This window comes from Scyliorhinus canicula, chromosome 6 (assembly GCF_902713615.1).
Source record: "Scyliorhinus canicula chromosome 6, sScyCan1.1, whole genome shotgun sequence".
NCBI lineage: Eukaryota > Metazoa > Chordata > Chondrichthyes > Carcharhiniformes > Scyliorhinidae > Scyliorhinus > Scyliorhinus canicula.
The window spans coordinates 225,760,989-225,782,221 of NC_052151.1; the positions used below are offsets into that span (position 1 = coordinate 225,760,989).

At 59.7% G+C, this 21,233-nt stretch overlaps 1 protein-coding gene across 1 annotated transcript in view; it reads left to right on the forward strand.

Moving 5' to 3' along the window:
- slc43a1b (solute carrier family 43 member 1b) overlaps positions 1-21,233 on the forward strand; it is a 181,058-nt gene that overhangs the window by 53,234 nt on the left and 106,591 nt on the right. The window contains exons 6-8 of the mRNA XM_038801165.1: positions 3,218-3,310; positions 17,130-17,263; positions 19,155-19,327. Of these exons, the coding sequence (XP_038657093.1) occupies positions 3,218-3,310; positions 17,130-17,263; positions 19,155-19,327 (400 nt within the window). The remainder of the gene's footprint in view (positions 1-3,217; positions 3,311-17,129; positions 17,264-19,154; positions 19,328-21,233) is intronic.

The following is a 21,233-nucleotide window of genomic DNA, read 5'->3' on the forward strand; positions in this document are numbered from 1 at the left end:
TCGCCATTTTGGGGGTTTGGGAGAATCGCCGGGGGGGGGGGGGGGGGGGGGGGGGGGTGCCAGGGCGGCGTGGCGTGATTCGCCCGGCCCTCCCGCCATTCTCCCACCCGGCGTGGGGTGCGGAGGATCGTGCCCCCTGATCCCTCTGTACCTCAGGGCTCTGTAATCCCTCACCATTTATATCAGAAGCTACTTTTTTATTTCCCCTTGGCTGATTCCTGGGATGGAGCGGGGGTGGGTTAGGGGGGGGAGGGGGATTTTGCCAGATGAGGAAAGATTCAGCAGGTCGGGTTCGCGCCCGCTGGAACTTCAGAAGGAACGAGGAGATCTTATTGAAACGTATCGGCTCCTGAGGGGGTGGGGTTGGGGGGTGGGGTGGGGGGGCTCGATAGGATGGATGAGAGAGTGAGGATGAGAGGGGGGAATGGAAAACGAGGTGGGGGCAAAGTTTAAAAATAACGGGTTCTCCCGTTGAAGAGGGAGACGAGGAGGAATTTCCTCTCTCGGAGGCTCGTTAGTCGGTGGAAATCTCTCTGAGAGGCTGTGCGGCTCACCCAGTATATTCAAGGCCCGAGTCAGACAGAGCGTCGAGGGGGTCAAGGGTGACGGGGATGGGGAATAGGCAGGAAAGTGGAGTCGATGTTTCTGAAGGATTGAACCTTGAACCGTTCTTGCAAATCTTTTCTGGGTGCTCATGAAGGAGGAAGTCCGTAACTTTGAGGAATGCTCCCGTCGATGAGCGATGTTATTTTATTTTAGTCGTTCCTCGTCTCAAACCCTTGGGAAATGGAATGAGGTTATTCACGGACTGGTTAGGCCTGTTAGGTTAGGTCTCAGTGTTTCGGCCTCAGTGGCTAGGCGCCCATGGATAGGCCTCAGTGACTGGGCCTCAGTGGCTAGGCGCCCATGGATAGGCCTCAGTGACTGGGCCTCAGTGGCTAGGCGCCCATGGATAGGCCTCAGTGACTGGGCCTCAGTGGCTAGGCGCCCATGGCTAGGCCTCAGTGACTGGGCCTCAGTGGCTAGACGCCCATGGATAGGCCTCAGTGACTGGGCCTCAGTGGCTTGGCGCCCATAGCTAAGCCTCAGTGACTGGGCCTCAGTGGCTTGCCGCCCATAGCTAAGCCTCAGTGGCTGAGCCTCAGTGGCTAGGCCTCAGGGGCTAGGCCTAAGTGACTAGGCCTCAGTGGCTGGGCTTCTGTGACTGGACCTCAGTGGCTGGGCCTCAGGACTGGGCCTTATCGGATAAGCCTCAGTGACTAGAGGTCTCAGTCACTATAGGCCTCAGTGGTTAGGCCACAGTAACTGGATCTTAGTGCCTGGGCCTCAGTCATAGCCTCAGTGGCTGGGCCCCAGTGACTATGCCTCAGTGGCTAGGCCTTATCGGTTAATCCTCTGACTATAAGTCTCAGTCACTATAGGCCTTAGTGGCTAGGCCACAGTGGCTGAGCCTTAATCAATAGGCCTCAGTGACTAGGCCTAGTGGCTTGGCCTCAGTCAATCGGCATCAGTGATTATGCCTCAATGACTAGACCTCAGTAGCTAGGCCTTATTGGTTAAGCCTCAGTGACAATAGATCTCAATCACTCTAGGCCTCAGTGGCTAGGCCACAGTGACTGGGCCTTAGTGCCTGGGCATCTGTCGTTGGGCCTCAGTGACTAGGCTTCAGTGGTTAGGCCTCATCAGTGACGTCTCAGTGACTACAGGCCTCAGTTACTATAGGCCTCAGTAGCCAGGCAGTGGTTGGGCAACAGTGGCTGGGGCTTCAGTTGCTATGTCTCACTGGCTGGGCCTCAGTGACTGGGCTTCAGCGACTGGGCCTTCAAGGATGGGCCTCATGTGCCACTGAGGCCCAGTCACTGAGGCCTATCCATGGGTGCCTAGCCACTGAGGCCCAGTCACTGAGGCCTATCCATGGGCGCCTAGCCACTGAGGCCCAGTCACTGAGGCCTAGCCACTGAGGCCCAGTCACTGAGGCCTATCCATGGGCGCCTAGCCACTGAGGCCCAGTCACTAAAAGCCTATCCATGGGCGCCTAGCCACTGAGGCCCAGTCACTGGGGCCTATCCATGGGCGCCTAGCCACTGAGGCCCAGTCACTGAGGCCTATCCATGGGCGCCTAGCCACTGAGGCCCAGTCACTGAGGCCTATCCATGGGCACCTAGCCACTGAGGCCCAGTCACTGAGGCCTATCCATGGGCGCCTAGCCACTGAGGCCCAGTCACTGAGGCCTAGCCATGGGCGCCTAGCCACTGAGGCCCAGTCACTGAGGCCTATCCATGGGCTCCTAGCCACTGAGGCCCAGTCACTGAGGCCTATCCATGGGCTCCTAGCCACTGAGGCCCAGTCACTCGTACACGAGACCCCAACAGTTGCTAGGATACCGGACAGAAAGACAAATATTTGTGAGGCTGTGAGGAAAGAATTTCTCACTCCCGGAGTGATTACACGCTGAAATGGGATATGGTATATTAAAGCTAACACAGGATTGCAATAACTTTAACTCCTCATACAAGAAAATAGCGTACAATTAACTTATGAACAATGCTGAAGAATAACAATCAAACGCTAATTCCGCACTGCTATCTTTTGTCTGTCCCCCACCGACGCACACTGTCAGCGTGTGTCCCATCTACAAGATGCACTGCAGCAACTAACCAAGGCTCCTTAGGCAGCACCTTCCAAACCCACGGCCACCTCCATCTAGAAGGACAAGAGCAGCAGATACCTGGGAACCCCACCACCTGGAGGTTCCCCTCCAAGTCACTCCCCACCCTGACTGGGAATATATATCGGCCGCTCCTTCACTGTCGCCGGGGCAACATCCTGGTACTCCCTCCCTAACAGCACGGTGGGTGTACCTACACCTCAGGGACTGCAGCGGTTTGAGGAGGCGGCTCACCCACCACCTTCTGAAGGGCAACTAGGGATGGGCAATAAATGCCGGCCTAACCAGCAACGCCCACGTCCCGTAAAAACAAAAATAAGAGATATCAGAGAGTCGGGTGTGTAGTGTGTGGGTATGTGTGTGTGTGTGTGTGTGTGTGTCTGGGTATGTGTGTGTGTGTGTGTGTGTGTGTGAGTATGTGTGTGTGCGTGTACCTAACCAGTTAGTTAGTTAGCCTACTCAGAACAGAGAGCATGCTGGGAATGGTCAGCATATTAAAACGTTGCCATTTTCTCTGATCTTTTTCTCTTTTTTTTCTTCTTCCTGCAGTTACCCAATATGTTTGGCAATCTGAGGTCCACGATAATGTCCTTGATGATCGGGTCATATGCTTCTTCTGCTGTCACATTCCCTGGAATTAAGGTGAGTTCATGTCTCTCTCTCTCTCTCTGTCATTCTCTCTCGGTTTCCCTCTCTCTGTCTCTCTCTCAGTCTCTCCCTCTGTCTCCCTCTCTCTGTCTCTCTCTCTCTCTGCCATTCTCTCTCGGTTTCCCTTCCTCTCGCTCCGTCTCTCGCTCTCTCAGTCTCTCCCTCTGTCTCCCTCTCTCTGTCTCTCTCTCTCTCTCAGTCTCTCCCTCTGCGACACTCTTCATTTCCCCGTCTCTGTCTCTCCCTCTGTCTGTCTGTCATTCTCTCTCGGTTTCCCTCTCTCTGTCTCTCTCTCTCAGTCTCTCCCTCTGTCTCCCTCTCTCTGTCTCTCTCTCTCTCTCTGCCATTCTCTCTCGGTTTCCCTTCCTCTCTCTCCGTCTCTCTCTCGGTTTCCCTCTCTCTGTCTCTCTCTCTCTCAGTCTCTCCCTCTGTCTCCCTCTCTCTGTCTCTCTCTCTCTCTCAGTCTCTCCCTCTGCGTCACTCTTCATTTCCCCATCTCTGTCTCTCCCTCTGTCTCTCTGTCTCCCTCTCTCCGTCTCTGTTACTCTCTCTCGCTGTCTTTCTGTCTCTCCCTGTCAGGCTCTCTCTCTCTTTCTCTCTCTGTCTCGCTCTCTCTGTGTCTCTCTTTCTTTCTCTTTGTTTTTTCTCTCTCTCTGTCTCTCTCCCTTGTAAGGATCCTCCTGTTAATCCCCGTCTATCCCCAGTTTTTTCCTTATAATTTCCGTTATGCCTCTATTTCAATTTTTGTCCCTGGACAGAAATTCACCCGTGCCTTTAAGGTGGACTTCACTTTTGAGTTAAAAAATAATGGAATCCAACATTTTGTGCTGACATTGCTGATGACTCGTCTCGATGGACTTGGCTGGCGTTCAACGAGCTGCTTACTTTGCCGGGCTCTTAGTTGATAGTCGGCGCTGATTGGTGTGGACCGTTCCGGAATGTTCTGCCTAGGGAAAGAAGGCTTCATCTGGTTTTTAGTTTCTTTTTGAACTCAGGGCTGAATTTCTCTCTCCCCAGAAGAGTGTAGATCTCTCTCAAACACCCCGGTCGGGGGCTCTTTCGCCTCAGCTAAGCTGTTCGACGTTGTAGCGAGACTGGGTTTGAGGGGCGATGAGGAACCTTGAGGATCCAATCCAGCCGTGCGCTGAAAGCGGGGTCAGTTGTTAAAACACCCTTCCGGCAATCTTGGCGTGGAGAACTCTGTTCTTTCCTCGGAAAGGCCGTCGGGTCATTCTGCTGGAGGTGGGAACAAGTGAGGATTAGACAGACCTGAGGGGGAATCCTCCCGAGTCGAGCCCGAGGTCAATAAGAGTTAAAGTGAGGGACCGGAGGGAATCCCACAGTCTGGGAATTTGGACTGAACGTTCCAGCCAGAAGATCCTTTTGGTTCTCAATCACTCCACGTCCTGGAGGGACAGTCAGCTGGAAAAACAACTTCATCATCCGAAGCAAGGGCACTCATCTTCCACCCCACATCATCCTCTTTTATTTTTCTCCTCTCCCTCCCTCGGCGTGTGTCTGTCTTGTGTGTGTCTAGGTAGAGGGAGGGGGAGGGATAGTAGTGAGCTGGCCATTATTCTAATATAATTATTGATAGTCTTATCGCTATTGCTGTTAGAAATAAACAGTTGTTATGTTTCATTTACAAATCCGGTGCCTGTAAGTCATTGGAGCAATCCAGGGCCAAAGATCTCAGTAACGTCAGATGAATTATTGGTTAATTCACTTGTGTCGGGGCTCCGGGGCCTCTGGGGCTGCAATTGACCGTACGCTTGTTGCTATATTTATCTGGTTCTAAATACAGCGGTCAATGTGATCGCCTTCCTTAATCCTAATTACGTTTGCTTTAGAGTCGCCAGGTATCTCTCGATACCACCACAAGGTTCAAACCCCGAAGTCTGATCAAAGACTCGATACACCAGTTAGTTAGTTCAAAGTCAATACTATTTATTTACACACACTGTAAGATCCACTCATGCACAAAATTCCACAAACTAAACTATCTCTAACGCTAACGCCTATACTTAACTTCGGGCGCCCACTCAGTCAGAGGAACAATGGCCGTTGTTCGGATCTGAGGCTGTTGGGTTCGAGGAGGTAACAGGAGAATAGCTAAGGTCGTCCGCCTGGTAGCGAGCGTTGACCCTGGACTTACTGCTTCTGGTGGAAGGGTCTCTCCGCTTCGAGAGCCGAGTCCAAGAGAGCGATTCTCTCTCGGGGGCTTCTTCTTATGCCCGAAGGGGGCTTCGCGCGCTTTTGGGCGGGCCTTGAACTTGGCCCCGATTAATTGGGCCGTATCTTGGTCACTGTTATCGAGCTTGACCAATAAAGGGGTGGGTGCCCTGATGGCTGGGCGTGTCCTAGGAGGCCGTTGGCCTGGCTTTGTTTACGCTTTCGGTTCGGGGAGCTGGCGCCGGGAAGTCTGGAGCTGGATCGGTTACTTGAGTGTCTTTCCTTTGTTCCCGGAGATGGGTCATCAATATGCTAATTGACCCAGAGTTTCAGTCTCGTCTGGGGGCTGAGGTTCCAATGTACATCCAGGCTCTGGGCCTGGCTGCTTTCTGAACATTGTCCATGTTTCCCTATAGTCTTTGCAAACATCCATTTTGATTCTGGAAGTGGCCATCACAGATGGCTACACGCTAGCCCAGGGTGTTGTAACTCTGTATCTCTCTCTCTGTCTTTCTTTCTCTGTCCCTTTCTTCTCTCTCTCTGTCTCTCTCGCTTTCTCTCTCTCTCTCTCTCTCTCGCTCTGTCCCTCTCTCTCGGTCTTTCTTTCTGTCTCCCTCTGCCTCTCTCCCTCTCTGTCTCTTTCTCCCTGTATCTCTCTCTCTGTCTCTCTCTCTGTCTCTCTCTCTGTCTCTCTTCTCTCTCTCTGTATCTCTCTTTCTCTGTCTCTCTGCCTTTCTCTGTCTCTCTCTTTCTGTCTCGCTGTGTCTCTTTCTGTCTGTCTCTGTGTGTCTCCCTCTGTTTTTCTTTCTGCCCCTCTCTTCTCTTTCTCTCTCACTTTGTCTCTCTCTGTTTCTCCTTCTGTCTCCGTCTCTCTGTCTCTCTCTGTCTCTCTCTCTCTCCGTCTCTCTCTGTCTCTCTCCCTCTCTGTCTCTCTCGCTTTCTGTCTCTCTGTCTCTCTCTGTCTCTCTCTCCGTCTCTCTGTCTCTCTCGCTTTCTGTCTCTCCGTCTCCCTCTGTCTCTCTCTCTCTCCATCTCTCTGTCTCTCTCGCTGTCTCCCTCTCTCAGGGCTGGATTCTCCGCCCCGCCCCGCCACCTTTCTGCCCCGACCCGCCGGCGAGATTCTCCGCCCCGCCCCGCCCCGCCACCTTTCCGCCCCGACCCGCCGGCGGGATTCTCCGCCCCGCCCCGCCACCTTTCTGCCCCGACCCACCGGCGGGATTCTCTGCCCCGCCCCGCCCCGCCCCGCCACGCCACCTTTCCGCCTCGACCCACCGGCGGGATTCTCTGCCCCGCCCCGCCCCGCCCCGCCACCTTTCCGCCCCGACCCGCCGGCGGGATTCTCCGCCCCGCCCCGCCCCGCCACCTTTCTGCCCCGACCCGCCGGCGGGATTCTCTGCCCCGACCGGCCGGTGGGATTCTCCGCCCCGCCCCGCCACCTTTCTGCCCCGACCCGCCGGCGAGATTCTCCGCCCCGCCCCGCCACCTTTCCGCCCCGACCCGCCGGCGGGATTCTCCGCCCCGCCCCGCCCCGCCACCTTTCTGCCCCGACCCGCCGGCGGGATTCTCTGCCCCGACCCGCCGGCGGGATTCTCCGCCCCGCCCCGCCACCTTTCTGCCCCGACCCGCCGGCGAGATTCTCCGCCCCGCCCCGCCCCGCCACCTTTCCGCCCCGACCCGCCGGCGGGATTCTCCGCCCCGCCGCACCACCTTTCTGCCCCGACCCGCCGGCGGGATTCTCTGCCCCGCCCCGCCCCGCCCCGCCACGCCACCTTTCCGCCTCGACCCACCGGCGGGATTCTCTGCCCCGCCCCGCCCCGCCCCGCCCCGCCACCTTTCCGCCCCGACCCGCCGGCGGGATTCTCCGCCCCGCCCCGCCACCTTTCCGCCCCGACCCGCCGGCGGGATTCTCTGCCCCGACCGGCCGGTGGGATTCTCCGCCCCGCCCCGCCACCTTTCTGCCCCGACCCGCCGGCGGGATTCTCTGCCCCGACCGGCCGGTGAGATTCTCCGCCCCGCCCCGCCACCTTTCCGCCCCGACCCGCCGGCGGGATTCTCCGCCCCGACCTGCCCCGCCACCTTTCCGCCCCGACCCGCCGGCGGGATTCTCTGCCCCGACCCGCCGGCGGGATTCTCCGCCCCGCCCCGCCCCGCCACCTTTCTGCCCCGACCCGCCGGCGGGATTCTCCGCCCCGCCCCGCCCCGCCACCTTTCTGCCCCGACCCGCCGGCGGGATTCTCCGCCCCGCCCCGCCCCGCCACCTTTCTGCCCCGACCCGCCGGCGGGATTCTCTGCCCCGACCCGCCGGTGGGATTCTCCGCCCCGCCCCGCCACCTTTCCGCCCCGACCCACCGGCTGGATTCTCCCCCCCGACCCGCCGGCTGGATTCTCCGCCCCGACCCGCCAGCTGGATTCTCCGCCCCGACCCGCCACCTTTCCGCCCCGACCCGCCAGCTGGATTCTCCCCCCCGACCCGCCGGCTGGATTCTCCGCCCCGACCCGCCAGCTGGATTCTCCGCCCCGACCCGCCAGCTGGATTCTCCGCCCCGACCCGCCAGCTGGATTCTCCGCCCCGACCCGCCAGCTGGATTCTCCGCCCCGACCCGCCAGCTGGATTCTCCGCCCCGACCCGCCACCTTTCTGCCCCGACCCGCCAGCTGGATTCTCCGCCCCGACCCGCCAGCTGGATTCTCCGCCCCGACCCGCCAGCTGGATTCTCCGCCCCGACCCGCCAGCTGGATTCTCCGCCCCGACCCGCCAGCTGGATTCTCCGCCCCGACCCCACAGCTGGATTCTCCGCCCCGACCCGCCAGCTGGATTCTCCGCCCCGACCCGCCAGCTGGATTCTCCGCCCCGACCCGCCACCTTTCTGCCCCGACCCGCCGGCGGGATTCTCCGCCCCGACCTGCCCCGCCACCTTTCCGCCCCAACCCGCCGGCGGGATTCTCTGCCCCGACCCGCCGGCGGGATTCTCCGCCCCGCCCCGCCCCGCCACCTTTCTGCCCCGACCCGCCGGCGGGATTCTCCGCCCCGCCCCGCCCCGCCACCTTTCTGCCCCGACCCGCCGGCGGGATTCTCCGCCCCGCCCCGCCCCGCCACCTTTCTGCCCCGACCCGCCGGCGGGATTCTCTGCCCCGACCCGCCGGTGGGATTCTCCGCCCCGCCCCGCCACCTTTCCGCCCCGACCCACCGGCTGGATTCTCCCCCCCGACCCGCCGGCTGGATTCTCCGCCCCGACCCGCCAGCTGGATTCTCCGCCCCGACCCGCCAGCTGGATTCTCCGCCCCGACCCGCCACCTTTCCGCCCCGACCCGCCAGCTGGATTCTCCCCCCCGACCCGCCGGCTGGATTCTCCGCCCCGACCCGCCAGCTGGATTCTCCGCCCCGACCCGCCAGCTGGATTCTCCGCCCCGACCCGCCAGCTGGATTCTCCGCCCCGACCCGCCAGCTGGATTCTCCGCCCCGACCCGCCAGCTGGATTCTCCGCCCCGACCCGCCACCTTTCTGCCCCGACCCGCCAGCTGGATTCTCCGCCCCGACCCGCCAGCTGGATTCTCCGCCCCGACCCGCCACCTTTCTGCCCCGACCCGCCGGCGGGATTCTCCGCCCCGCCCCGCCCCGCCACCTTTCTGCCCCGACCCGCCGGCGGGATTCTCTGCCCCGACCCGCCGGTGGGATTCTCCGCCCCGCCCCGCCACCTTTCCGCCCCGACCCACCGGCTGGATTCTCCCCCCCGACCCGCCGGCTGGATTCTCCGCCCCGACCCGCCAGCTGGATTCTCCGCCCCGACCCGCCAGCTGGATTCTCCGCCCCGACCCGCCACCTTTCCGCCCCGACCCGCCAGCTGGATTCTCCCCCCCGACCCGCCGGCTGGATTCTCCGCCCCGACCCGCCAGCTGGATTCTCCGCCCCGACCCGCCAGCTGGATTCTCCGCCCCGACCCGCCAGCTGGATTCTCCGCCCCGACCCGCCAGCTGGATTCTCCGCCCCGACCCGCCAGCTGGATTCTCCGCCCCGACCCGCCACCTTTCTGCCCCGACCCGCCAGCTGGATTCTCCGCCCCGACCCGCCAGCTGGATTCTCCGCCCCGACCCGCCACCTTTCTGCCCCGACCCGCCAGCTGGATTCTCCGCCCCGACCCGCCAGCTGGATTCTCCGCCCCGACCCGCCAGCTGGATTCTCCGCCCCGACCCGCCACCTTTCTGCCCCGACCCGCCAGCTGGATTCTCCGCCCCGACCCGCCAGCTGGATTCTCCGCCCCGACCCGCCAGCTGGATTCTCCGCCCCGACCCGCCAGCTGGATTCTCCGCCCCGACCCGCCAGCTGGATTCTCCGCCCCGACCCCACAGCTGGATTCTCCGCCCCGACCCGCCAGCTGGATTCTCCGCCCCGACCCGCCAGCTGGATTCTCCGCCCCGCCCCGCCACCTTTCTGCCCTGACCCGCCAGCTGGATTCTCCGCCCCGACCCGCCAGCTGGATTCTCCGCCCCACCCCGCCACCTTTCTGCCCCGACCCGCCAGCTGGATTCTCCGCCCCGACCCGCCAGCTGGATTCTCCGCCCCGCCCCGCCACCTTTCTGCCCCGACCCGCCAGCTGGATTCTCCGCCCCGACCCGCCAGCTGGATTCTCCGCCCCGCCGCGCCACCTTTCCGCCCCGACCCGCCAGCTGGATTCTCCGCCCCGACCCGCCACCTTTCTGCCCCGACCCGCCAGCTGGATTCTCCGCCCCGACCCGCCAGCTGGATTCTCCGCCCCGACCCGCCACCTTTCTGCCCCGACCCGCCAGCTGGATTCTCCGCCCCGACCCGCCAGCTGGATTCTCCGCCCCGACCCGCCACCTTTCTGCCCCGACCCGCCAGCTGGATTCTCCGCCCCGACCCGCCAGCTGGATTCTCCGCCCCGACCCGCCAGCTGGATTCTCCGCCCCGACCCGCCAGCTGGATTCTCCGCCCCGACCCGCCAGCTGGATTCTCCGCCCCGACCCCACAGCTGGATTCTCCGCCCCGACCCGCCAGCTGGATTCTCCGCCCCGACCCGCCAGCTGGATTCTCCGCCCCGCCCCGCCACCTTTCTGCCCTGACCCGCCAGCTGGATTCTCCGCCCCGACCCGCCAGCTGGATTCTCCGCCCCGACCCGCCAGCTGGATTCTCCGCCCCACCCCGCCACCTTTCTGCCCCGACCCGCCAGCTGGATTCTCCGCCCCGACCCGCCAGCTGGATTCTCCGCCCCGCCCCGCCACCTTTCTGCCCCGACCCGCCAGCTGGATTCTCCGCCCCGACCCGCCAGCTGGATTCTCCGCCCCGACCCGCCACCTTTCTGCCCCGACCCGCCAGCTGGATTCTCCGCCCCGACCCGCCAGCTGGATTCTCCGCCCCGACCCGCCACCTTTCTGCCCCGACCCGCCAGCTGGATTCTCCGCCCCGACCCGCCAGCTGGATTCTCCGCCCCGACCCGCCAGCTGGATTCTCCGCCCCGACCCGCCAGCTGGATTCTCCGCCCCGACCCGCCAGCTGGATTCTCCGCCCCGCCCCGCCACCTTTCTGCCCTGACCCGCCAGCTGGATTCTCCGCCCCGACCCGCCAGCTGGATTCTCCGCCCCACCCCGCCACCTTTCTGCCCCGACCCGCCAGCTGGATTCTCCGCCCCGACCCGCCAGCTGGATTCTCCGCCCCGACCCGCCAGCTGGATTCTCCGCCCCGACCCGCCAGCTGGATTCTCCGCCCCGCCCCGCCACCTTTCTGCCCCGACCCGCCGGCGGGATTCTCCGCCCCGACCCGCCAGCTGGATTCTCCGCCCCGCCCCGCCACCTTTCTGCCCCGACCCGCCAGCTGGATTCTCCGCCCCGACCCGCCAGCTGGATTCTCCGCCCCGCCGCGCCACCTTTCCGCCCCGACCCGCCAGCTGGATTCTCCGCCCCGACCCGCCAGCTGGATTCTCCGCCCCGCCCCGCCACCTTTCTGCCCCGACCGGCCGGTGGGATTCTCCGTTATGCCGGCCAGTCAATGGGGTTTCCCATTGTGGCGCAGCCCCACTCCATCGGGAAACCCCCGGGCTCCGGCAAAACGGAGAATTCCGTCCCTCTGTCTCTCTCTCTCTCTCTCTCTCTCTGTCTCTATCTCTCTGTCTCTTTCACTCTCTCTCCTCTCTGTCTCTCTTCTCTCCCTCTCTCTCTCTCCTTCTCTCTGTCTCGCTTCTCCCTCTCTCTGTCTCTTTCACTCTCTCTCTCTCTCCTTCTCTCTGTCTCTCTCTCTCCCCCGCTCTCTCTGTCTCTCACTGACTCTCTGTCTGTCTGTCTCACTGTCTATCTGTCTCTCTGTCTCTATCTCTCTGTCTGTCTGTCTCTCTCTCTCCCTCTCTCTCTCTGTCTCTCTCACTGCCTCTCTGTCTGTCTCTCTCACTGTCTATCTGTCTCTTTCACTCTCTCTCCCTCTCTCTGTCTCTCCCTCTCTGTCTCTATCGCTCTGTCTCTTTCACTCTCTCTCCTTCTCTCTGTCTGTCTTCTCTCCCTCTCTCTGTCTCCATCTCTGTCTCTTTCACTCTCTCTCTCCTTCTCTGTCTCTCTCTCTCCCTCTCTCTCTGTCTCTCTCACTGCCTCTGTCTCTCTCTCACTGTCTATCTGTCTCTTTCACTCTCTCTCCTTCTCTCTGTCTCGCTCTCCCTCTCTCTGTGTCTCTCTCACTGCCTCTCTGTCTGTCTCTCTCACTGTCTATCTGTCTCTTTCACTCTCTCTCCCTCTCTCTGTCTCCATCTGTGTCTCTTTCACTCTCTCTCTCTCTCTCTCCTTCTCTGTCTCTCTCTCTCCCTCTCTCTCTCTGTCTCTCTCTCTCCCTCTCTATCTCTCTCACTGTCTATCTGTCTGTCTCTCTCTGTCTCTCTCCTCTCCCTCTCTCTGTCTCTCTCTGTCTCTTTCACTCTCGCTCTCTCTCTCTCCTTCTCTCTCTTCTCTCCCTCTCTCTGTCTCCATCTCTCTTTTTCACTCTCTCTCTCCTTCTCTCTCCCTCTCTCTCTGTCTCTGTCTGTCTCTCTGTCTGTCTCTCTCTGTCTCTCTGTCTGTCTCTCTCTCTGCCTGTCTCTCTCTGTCTCTCTCTCTGTCTCTCTCTCTCTCAGTCTCTCTCTCTGTGTCTCTCTGTCTCTCTCTGTCTCTCTCTCAGTCTCTCTCTCTCTGTCTCGCTCTCTGTCTCGCTCTCTGTCTCTCTCTGTCTCTCTCATTCTCTCTCTGTCTGTCTCTATCTGTCTCTCTTTGTCTCTCTCTCCTTCTCTCTGTCTCTCACTGTCTCTCTGTCTGTCTCTCTCTATCTCTCTCCTTCTCTGTCTCTCTGTCTGTCTCTCTCTCCTTCTCTCTGTCTCTCACTGTCTCTCTGTCTGTCTCTCTCTCTGTCTCTCTCTCCTTCTCTCTGTCCCACTCTCTATGTTTGTCTCTCTCTGCCTCTCTCTATGTCTCTCTCTCCCCCTCTCAATGTGTGTGTCTTTCTTTCTTTCTGCCCAGCTCTTTCTCACGTTGTCTCTCTCTGCCTGTGTCTGTCTTGCTCTCTGCCTCTACCCATTTCTCTGTCGCTGTCTCTCTCTCTCTCTCTCTATCCCTCTCACTCTGCCTCAGTCTCCCTCTATCTCTGTGTCCCTCTGTCTCTCTCTCTCTCGGTACTATACCCTGGGTTTGGGCAAGGTCAACCCCTGACCCAGAGGTCCCGGAGTCCCTATAGAAGTGAATTAACCAATAATGATAATAATACCTGAAGCCTTGGGCCCTGGGCTGTCCAGTAATTACAGTCACCAGGTTTGTAAGTTTAAACATAGTTACTGTTTATTGATAACGAGGATTATAATGGAATATGCAGGAATACAACTGGTTAATATTCTCTAACTCCTAATTCCCTACTTCAGCTGACCTCCCACCCTCCACACACACAAAAAACAGAGGGAGGTTCAATAACCACAGACGAGTCTTGGGTAGGCCGCTCTTTCCAAGGGCCGGTGCAGACTCGATGGGCCGAATGGCCTCCTTCTGCACTGTAAATTCTGTGAACTCGACAACGGGAATCTAGTTTTCATGCAGAGTAATGATGAGTGGGATTCTCCCCTACCCGGCACCGATCGCGGGCCAGGCCACCATGGGGGCACCCCCCTGGGGCGAGATCCCCCCGCCCCCCCCCCCCCCACCCGGAGGCTGCCCGCGGAGCCAGGTACCGCCGGTAAGTACCTGTCGTAACATACGCCGGCGGGACCAGCCGAAAAACGGGCGGCCACTCGGCCCATGGTGGGCCGGAGAATCGCCAGCGGCGGGGGGCGGGATTCACGCCGCGCCCCGGCGATTCTCCGACCCGGCCGGGGGTGGTGGGGAGGGGGGGGGTGTGTGTGTCGGAGAATCCCGCCCCTGGAGAGGGATAAAAAGACAGGTCCTTGTCTTTCTGTGTCTTAAGATTCAATTGCCCCCTGAGGTCACTGGGAACCATCCCACAGGGATAGCCACCTGTTACCGGGCAGAATGCAACCTTCTGGCCCAATTCACTGGCCACCAGCCAATCATCCATACCGGGTCCCAGTCCATCTCTCTCTCTCTCTCTCTCTCTCTGGTGCTGTAAAGTCTGTCGCTCCTGTTCAAAGCAGTAGTGACCAGCAGAGTGTTCCCTGCGCGAATTTCTGAATTCCTCACTCCCTCCCTCCTGCTTGAATTAGAGACGCATGTCCATTAATCATCCATGGATCAAAAATGATAATGGCGGAATAATAGAGAGGGTAAATAAGGAAATCGATAGGAAGGAACCTGGCACTCATTCTTCTCTCACTGTTTCATTCTCTCTGTCTCCCTCTCTTGGGGGGGGGGGGGGGGGGGCAGCACGGTAACACAGTGGTTAGCACTGTGGCTTCACGGCGCCAGGGTCCCGGGTTCGATTCCCGGCTTGGGGCACTGTCTGTGCGGAGTCTGCACGTTCTCCCCGTGTCTGCGTGGGTTTCCTCCGGGTGCTCCGGTTTCCTCCCACAAGTCCCGAAAGACGTGCTGGTTAGGTGAATTGGACATTCTGAATTCTCCCTCTGTGTACCCGAACAGGCGCCGGAGTGTGGCGACTAGGGGCTTTTCACAGTAACTTAATTGCAGTGTTAATGTAAGCCTACTTGTGACAATAAAGATTATTGAAAAAATTATCTGTCTGTGTCTCTCTTTCTGTCTCTTTCTCTCTCTCTGCTTCTGTCTGTGTCTCTCACTGTCTCTCTCTCTGTCTCCCTCTGTGAGTGCGTATCTCTCTGTTTCTCTCTGTGTCTGTCACTCTGTCACTCTATCTTACTGCTCTTTCCCTCCTCTCTCTTTCTCTCCTCTCTCTTTCTCTGTCTCTCTCTCTCTCGACCTCTGTCACTCTCTCTCTATCTCACTGCTCTCTTTCTCTCCTCTCTCTTTCTCTCACTCTCGCTGTCTCTCTCTCTTGTCTCACACACACACACACCCCCCCCCCCCCACCCCTCCCCCTCCTCTCTCCCTCTCTCTCTCTCTCTGTCTACCTCTGGGTACAATCTAACAGAAAGGTTTCTAAGGGTTATGTGTGTCAGGTTTTGCTGGTGAATGGCGCTTGGCCCCCTGGGTAGATTCTCACAGGTTTAATCCACACTCAGATATACTCCTATCACTGGGGAGCTGAACTCAGAGATCCGGCCGCCATTTTGAAAGACTGTCCCGATCTCCAAGTGAACGGATGGGTCCCCCACACCCTCCACACACACACATGGGCACTAGCCCCCCCCCCACTCCCGTGAGGACACCCTGCCAAGAGGTCCCTGGGGGCCTTTCCCTCTTCCCTTTAGAGGACCCTCCCCCCCCCAACCTCCCAAAGGCGGTCGCAGACTGAGGACGGCCATTTTGAGGGAGAAGCTGAGGGGGAATTATGGGAAACCATCGGCATCAGCCCAAAACAGTCAGGAGTGAGGAAGGCAACCTGTTCACAATGTTACCCTAGGCTAGTGTGCGGTCAACTCCAGTCCCACAGACCCTCCCCCCCCCCTCCGAGTCCCAACACAATTGACCAATAATTCATATAACATTCGCAGAATCTTTGACCCTTGTCCACTGTTCCTTTGTTTAAGAAGGGTAGCAAGGATAATCCAGGGAACTACAGGCCGGTCAGCCTTGCGTCAGTTGTAGGGAAATTACTGGAGGGAATTCTTCGAGACACTGAGAGCAGGTGTGAACGGCGCCGGAAGGGCCCAATTTATTTACGACGGCCATCCCGGGACGAGAATCGGCAGGGGAGGGGGAGCTACGTAGAGTGTCCCCGACCAGCGCCGCGCCAACCACGCATTAACGCGCCAGCCCCTGACCCAAAATGGCGTAGGGCTACAGGGGCCACGCGTAGGAAAGGAGGCCCCCCCCCAGCCAGAGAGGCCGGCCGGCCGATCGTTAGGCCCGATTGAAGTCTCTCCCGGGCGTTAGGCCGGGATTAAAGCCTCTGAAGCCTTTCCTGGGCTTTAGGTCAGGATTGAAGCCTCTATCGGACTTTAGGCCGGGATTGAAGCCACTCCCGGGCCTGAGACCAGGATTGAAGCCTCTCCCGGACTTTAGGCCGGGATTGAAGCCTCCCCAGGGCTTTAGGCCAGGATTGAAGCCTCTCCCGGACTTTAGGCCAGGATTATAGTCTCTCCCGGACTTTAGGCCGGGATTGAAGCCTCCCCAGGGCTTTAGGCCGGGATTGAAGCCTCTCCGGGGCTTTAGGCCGGGATTGAAGCCTCTCCCGGGCGTTAGGCTGGGATTGAAGCCTCCCCAGGGCATTAGGCAGGGATTGAAGCCTCTGAAGCCTTTCCTGGGCTTTAGGCCAGGATTGAAGCCTCTGAAGCCTTTCCTGGGCTTTAGGCCAGGATTGAAGCCTCTGAAGCCTTTCCTGGGCTTTAGGCCAGGATTGAAGCCTCTACCGGACTTTAGGCTGGGATTGAAGCCGCTGAAGCCTCTCCCGGGCTTTAGGCTGGGATTGAAGCCTCTGAAGCCTCTCCCAGACTTTAGGCCGGGATTGAAGCCTCTCCTGGGCTTTAGGCTGGGATTGAAGCCTCTCCCGGGCATTAGGCCAGGATTGAAGCCTCTCCCGTAATTTAGGCCGGGATTGAAGCCTCTCCCAGGAGTTATGCCAGGATTGAAGACTCTCCCGGGCTTTAGGCCAGGATTGAAGCCTCTCCCGGACTTTAGGCCAGGATTAAAGCATCTCCCGGGCGTTAGGGCAGGACTGAAGCCTCTCCCGGGTGTTAGGCCAGGATTGAAGCCTCTCCCGGAATTTAGGCCGGGATTGAAGCCTCTGAAGCCTCTCCCGGGCTTTAGGCCGGGATTGAAGCCTCTCCTGGACTTTCGGCCGGGATTGAAGCCTCTCCCAGGCTGTAGGCCAGGATCGAAGCCTCTCCCGGGCTTTAGGCCGGGATTGAAGCCTCTCCTGGACTTTCGGCCGGGATTGAAGCCTCTCCCAGGCTGTAGGCCAGGATTGAAGCCTCTCCCGGGCTTTAGGCCGGGATTGAAGCCTCTCCCGGACTTTAGGCTGGGATTGAAGCCTCTGAAGCCTCTCCCGGGCTTTAGGCCGGTATTGAAACCTCTCCCGGGCTGTAGGCCAGGATCGAAGCCTAGGCATTTCTTTGCTGTCTGCCAGATTGGAACTGAAGGCTGCTTTGTTCTTCCTGTAGGTGATCTATGACTTTGGTGTCCCGTTCACCGTCATCATGTACACGTGGGCCGGAATGGCGTGCCTCGTTTTCCTCAACTGTTACATCAACTGGCCGCTGGAGACCTTCCCTGACCCAGAAGAGGCCAATTACACGTAGGTGAAAGGCCCCAGGCCACAGAGAGTGAGGGCCAGGAGTGTCACAACGCGCCGGTGTCGTGTTGGCAGCCGCTTGTCGCACAGAAAGATCCCAGAGTAAAGCACTGACCGTCTATACTTCAGGGCTGCAGTTTATAAAGTCCTTTCTGGGCCTCTGTACATCTTGAAGGCTGCACAGCCGACAGTGATGACATCTCAGACGGGGCGGGGGGGACAGGGGTGGGGGGGACAGGGGTGGGGGGGCGGGGAGGGGAGCAAGTCCCCTGCCTATCTTCCAATTGGTGAACGACACTACTCCCTCAGTACTGACCCTCTGACAGTGCAGTACTCCCTCAGCACTGACCCTCTGAAAGTGCAGCCTCAGTACTGACCCTCTGACAGTGCAGCACTCCCTCAGTACTGACCCTCTGACAGTGCAGCACTCCCTCAGTACTGACCCTCGGACAGTGCAGCACTCCCTCAGTACTGACCCACTGACAGTGCAGCACTCCCTCAGTACTGACCCTCTGACAGTGCAGCACTCCCTCAGTACTGACCCTCTGACAGTGCAGCACTCCCTCAGTACTGACCCTCGGACAGTGCAGCACTCCCTCAGTACTGACCCACTGACAGTGCAGCACTCCCTCAGTACTGACCCTCTGACAGTGCTGCACTCCCTCAGTACTGACCCTCTGACAGTGCAGCACTCCCTCAGTACTGACCCTCTGACATTACAGCACTCCCTCAGTGCTGACCCTCTGACAGTGCAGCACTCCCTCAGTACTGACCCTCTGACAGTGCAGAACTCCCTCAGTACTGACCCTCTGACAGTGCAGCACTCCCTCAGTACTGACCCTCTGACAGTGCAGCACTCCCTCAGTACTGACCCTCTGACAGTGCGGCACTCCCTCAGTACTGACCCTCTGACAGTGCGGCACTCCCTCAGTGCTGACCCTCGGACATTGCCTCTCTGTCTCTAGGTACAGCAGTGGGGTGACAGCCTGGATTTGAAGATTATGTCATGAATGGACAGGGGCAGAGACAGCTGAGTCCCGGGGTGAGGTGTGACCCCTGGGAGAGCGAGTTTGGGTCAGGCAGTGGTCCGTGTTGGTGCTGTATGTGTGAGGGGTCGGAGCACTGCATTGTGGGAGTGTTCCTCAACATGCACTCAGGAATAGGATTGACCGTTTTTGGCCAACACATCTTCCCTTGGGTTCCGACCCCTTAATGACCTTCATCTGTTATTGTCCATTACACCCTCACTGGCTGTTTGCCCATCGCCCCTTGACATTCAATGGCATTCCCATCGCTGAATCCCCCACATCCTGGGGGTTACCATTGATCAGAAACTGAACTGGACCCAGCCACATTAATACTGTGGCTACCAGGGCAGGTCAGAGGCTGGGAATCCTGCGGAGAGTTACTCACCTCCTGACCCCCTCCCAAAGCCTGTCCACCATCTACAAGACACAAGTCAGGAGTGTGATGGAATACTCTCCACTTGCCTGGATGAGCGCAGCTCCAACAACACTCAAGAAGCTCCACACCATCCAGGACAAAGCTGCCCCGCTTGATTGCTGCCCTTCCACAAACATTCACTCCCTCCCCCACCGACGCACAGTGGCAGCCGTGTGTCCCATCTACACGATGCACTACAGCAACTCACCAAGGCTCCTCAGGCAGCACCTTCCAAACCCACGGCCACCTCCATCTAGAAGGACAAGGGCAGCAGATACCTGGGAACCCCACCACCTGGAGGTTCCCCTCCAAGTCACTCCCCACCCTGACTGGGAAATATATCGGCCGTTCCTTCACTGTCGCTGGGGCAACATCCTGGGGGCTGACTGTGTTGGCGAGACAGACAGGTGCCTCGAGGAATGGCGTGACTCTCTCCCTCTCTCTCCAACAGGAAGAAGGTGAAGGTCAGTTCCCTGGCCCTGGACCACAAGGTGACGGGCGATCGGTTCTATGAACATGTCAGTAATGTGGGTCAGAGACTGAGTCACAAAGTGACCGACCAAGAGGAGCTGAAACATCTCTCCACTGAGAATGTCCACAGGAACAGCAGCCCCAAGAGAGAGGGTAAGGAGCACGGACTGGTACCCCCAACGCTGACTGTCCACTCTCCCAACCTATCCTCACTCTGTCCCCCCTCACGCTCACTCCCCTCCTCCCCCACTCCCGTCCTCCCTCACACTCACTCCCCTCCTCCCTGACACTCACTCCCCTCCTCCCTGACAATCACTCCCGTCCCCCCCCCACCCTCTCCCGTCCCCCTCACCCTCTCCCCTCCTCCCCACCCTCACAGACTGGTACCCCCAACGCTGACTGTCCACTCTCCCAACCTATCCTCACTCTGTCCTCCCTCACACTCACTCCCCTCCTCCCCTCCCTCACGGACTGGTACCCCCAACGCTGACTGTCCAATCTCCCAACCTATCCCCACTCTGTCCCCCCTCACGCTCACTCCCTTCCTCCCCCACTCCCGTCCTCCCTCACACTCACTCCCGTCCTCCCTCACACTCACTCCCCTCCTCCCTGACACTCACTCCCCTCCTCCCTGACACTCACTCCCCTCCCCCCCCAACCCTCTCCCGTCCCCCTCACCCTCTCCCCTCCTCCCCATCCTCACAGACTGGTACCCCCAACACTGACTGTCCACTCTCCCAACCTATCCTCACTCTGTCCCCCTCACGCTCACTCCCTTCCTCCCCCACTCCCGTCCTCCCTCACACTCACTCCCCTCCTCCCTGACACTCACTCCCCTCCTCCCTGACACTCACTCCCCTCCTCCCTGACACTCACTCCCCTCCCCGTCCTCACTCCCCTCCCCCCACCCTCTCCCCTCCTCCCCACCCTCACAGACTGGTACCCCCAACACTGACTGTCCACTCTCCCAACCTATCCTCACTCTGTCCCCCTCACGCTCACTCCGTTCCCCCCCACTCCCCTCCTCCCTGACACTCACTCCCGTCCTCCCTCACCCCCACCCCCTTCCCCCCCACTCCCGTCCTCCCTCACACTCACTCCCCTCCTCCCTCACACTCACTCCCCTCCTCCCTCACACTCACTCCCCTCCCCCATCCTCACTCCCCTCCTCCCCACCCTCACAGACTGGTACCTCCAACGCTGACTGTCCACTCTCCCAACCTATCCTCACTCTGTGCCCTCTCACGCTCACTCCCTTCCCACCCACTCCCATGCTCCGTCATACTCACTCCACTCCTCCCTCACGCCCACTCCCTTCCCCCCACCCTCTCCCCTCCCCTATCCTCACTCCCCTCCCCCATCCTCACTACCCTCCCCACCCTCACTCCCCTCCTCCCCACTCTCACACCCGCCCTCCCCCACCCTCACTCCCCTCCTCCCCCTCCCACATTCTCATACCTGCCCTCCCCCACCCTCACTCCCCTCCTCACCACCCTCACCCCTCACCTCCCCACCCTCATCAATCCTCCCCACCCCCACTCCTCTCCTCCCCACCCTCACCCCTCACCTCCCCACCCTCATCCGTCCTCCCCCACCCCCACTCCCCTCCTCCCCACCCTCCCTCCCCTCCTCCTTCACCCTCACTCCCCTCCCCTCCTCCCCACCCTCCCCTTCTCCATGTTGTGTTCTGCTTCTTCATGTAGCATGAGCAGCTTCCTTGATGTATGCTCTGACAAAGGAAGGTTCAGGCTTGGAGATAGCTTTAACACATTTATTGAACAGTTAACAATTCTCCTACTTGGGTTTGACTCTCCTGCTAATGTTGCTATAGTACCTCAGTCTCAACAACCAGCTCTAAGCCACGTGGTGGGTGTGATGCTTCTGATCTGCCCCTGTCCTTCTCTCTAAGTGTCGCCTGTGGAAAAAGACAGAGCATGTGTGCCCTGTCCTTGTATATGGGTTGTGTAATGCCCCCTTGTGATAGTGTCACCTCTGGTTGTCTTGACTGCCCATTGGCCGTGTCCTATCTTACTGACCCATTGGTTGAATGTCTGTGTGT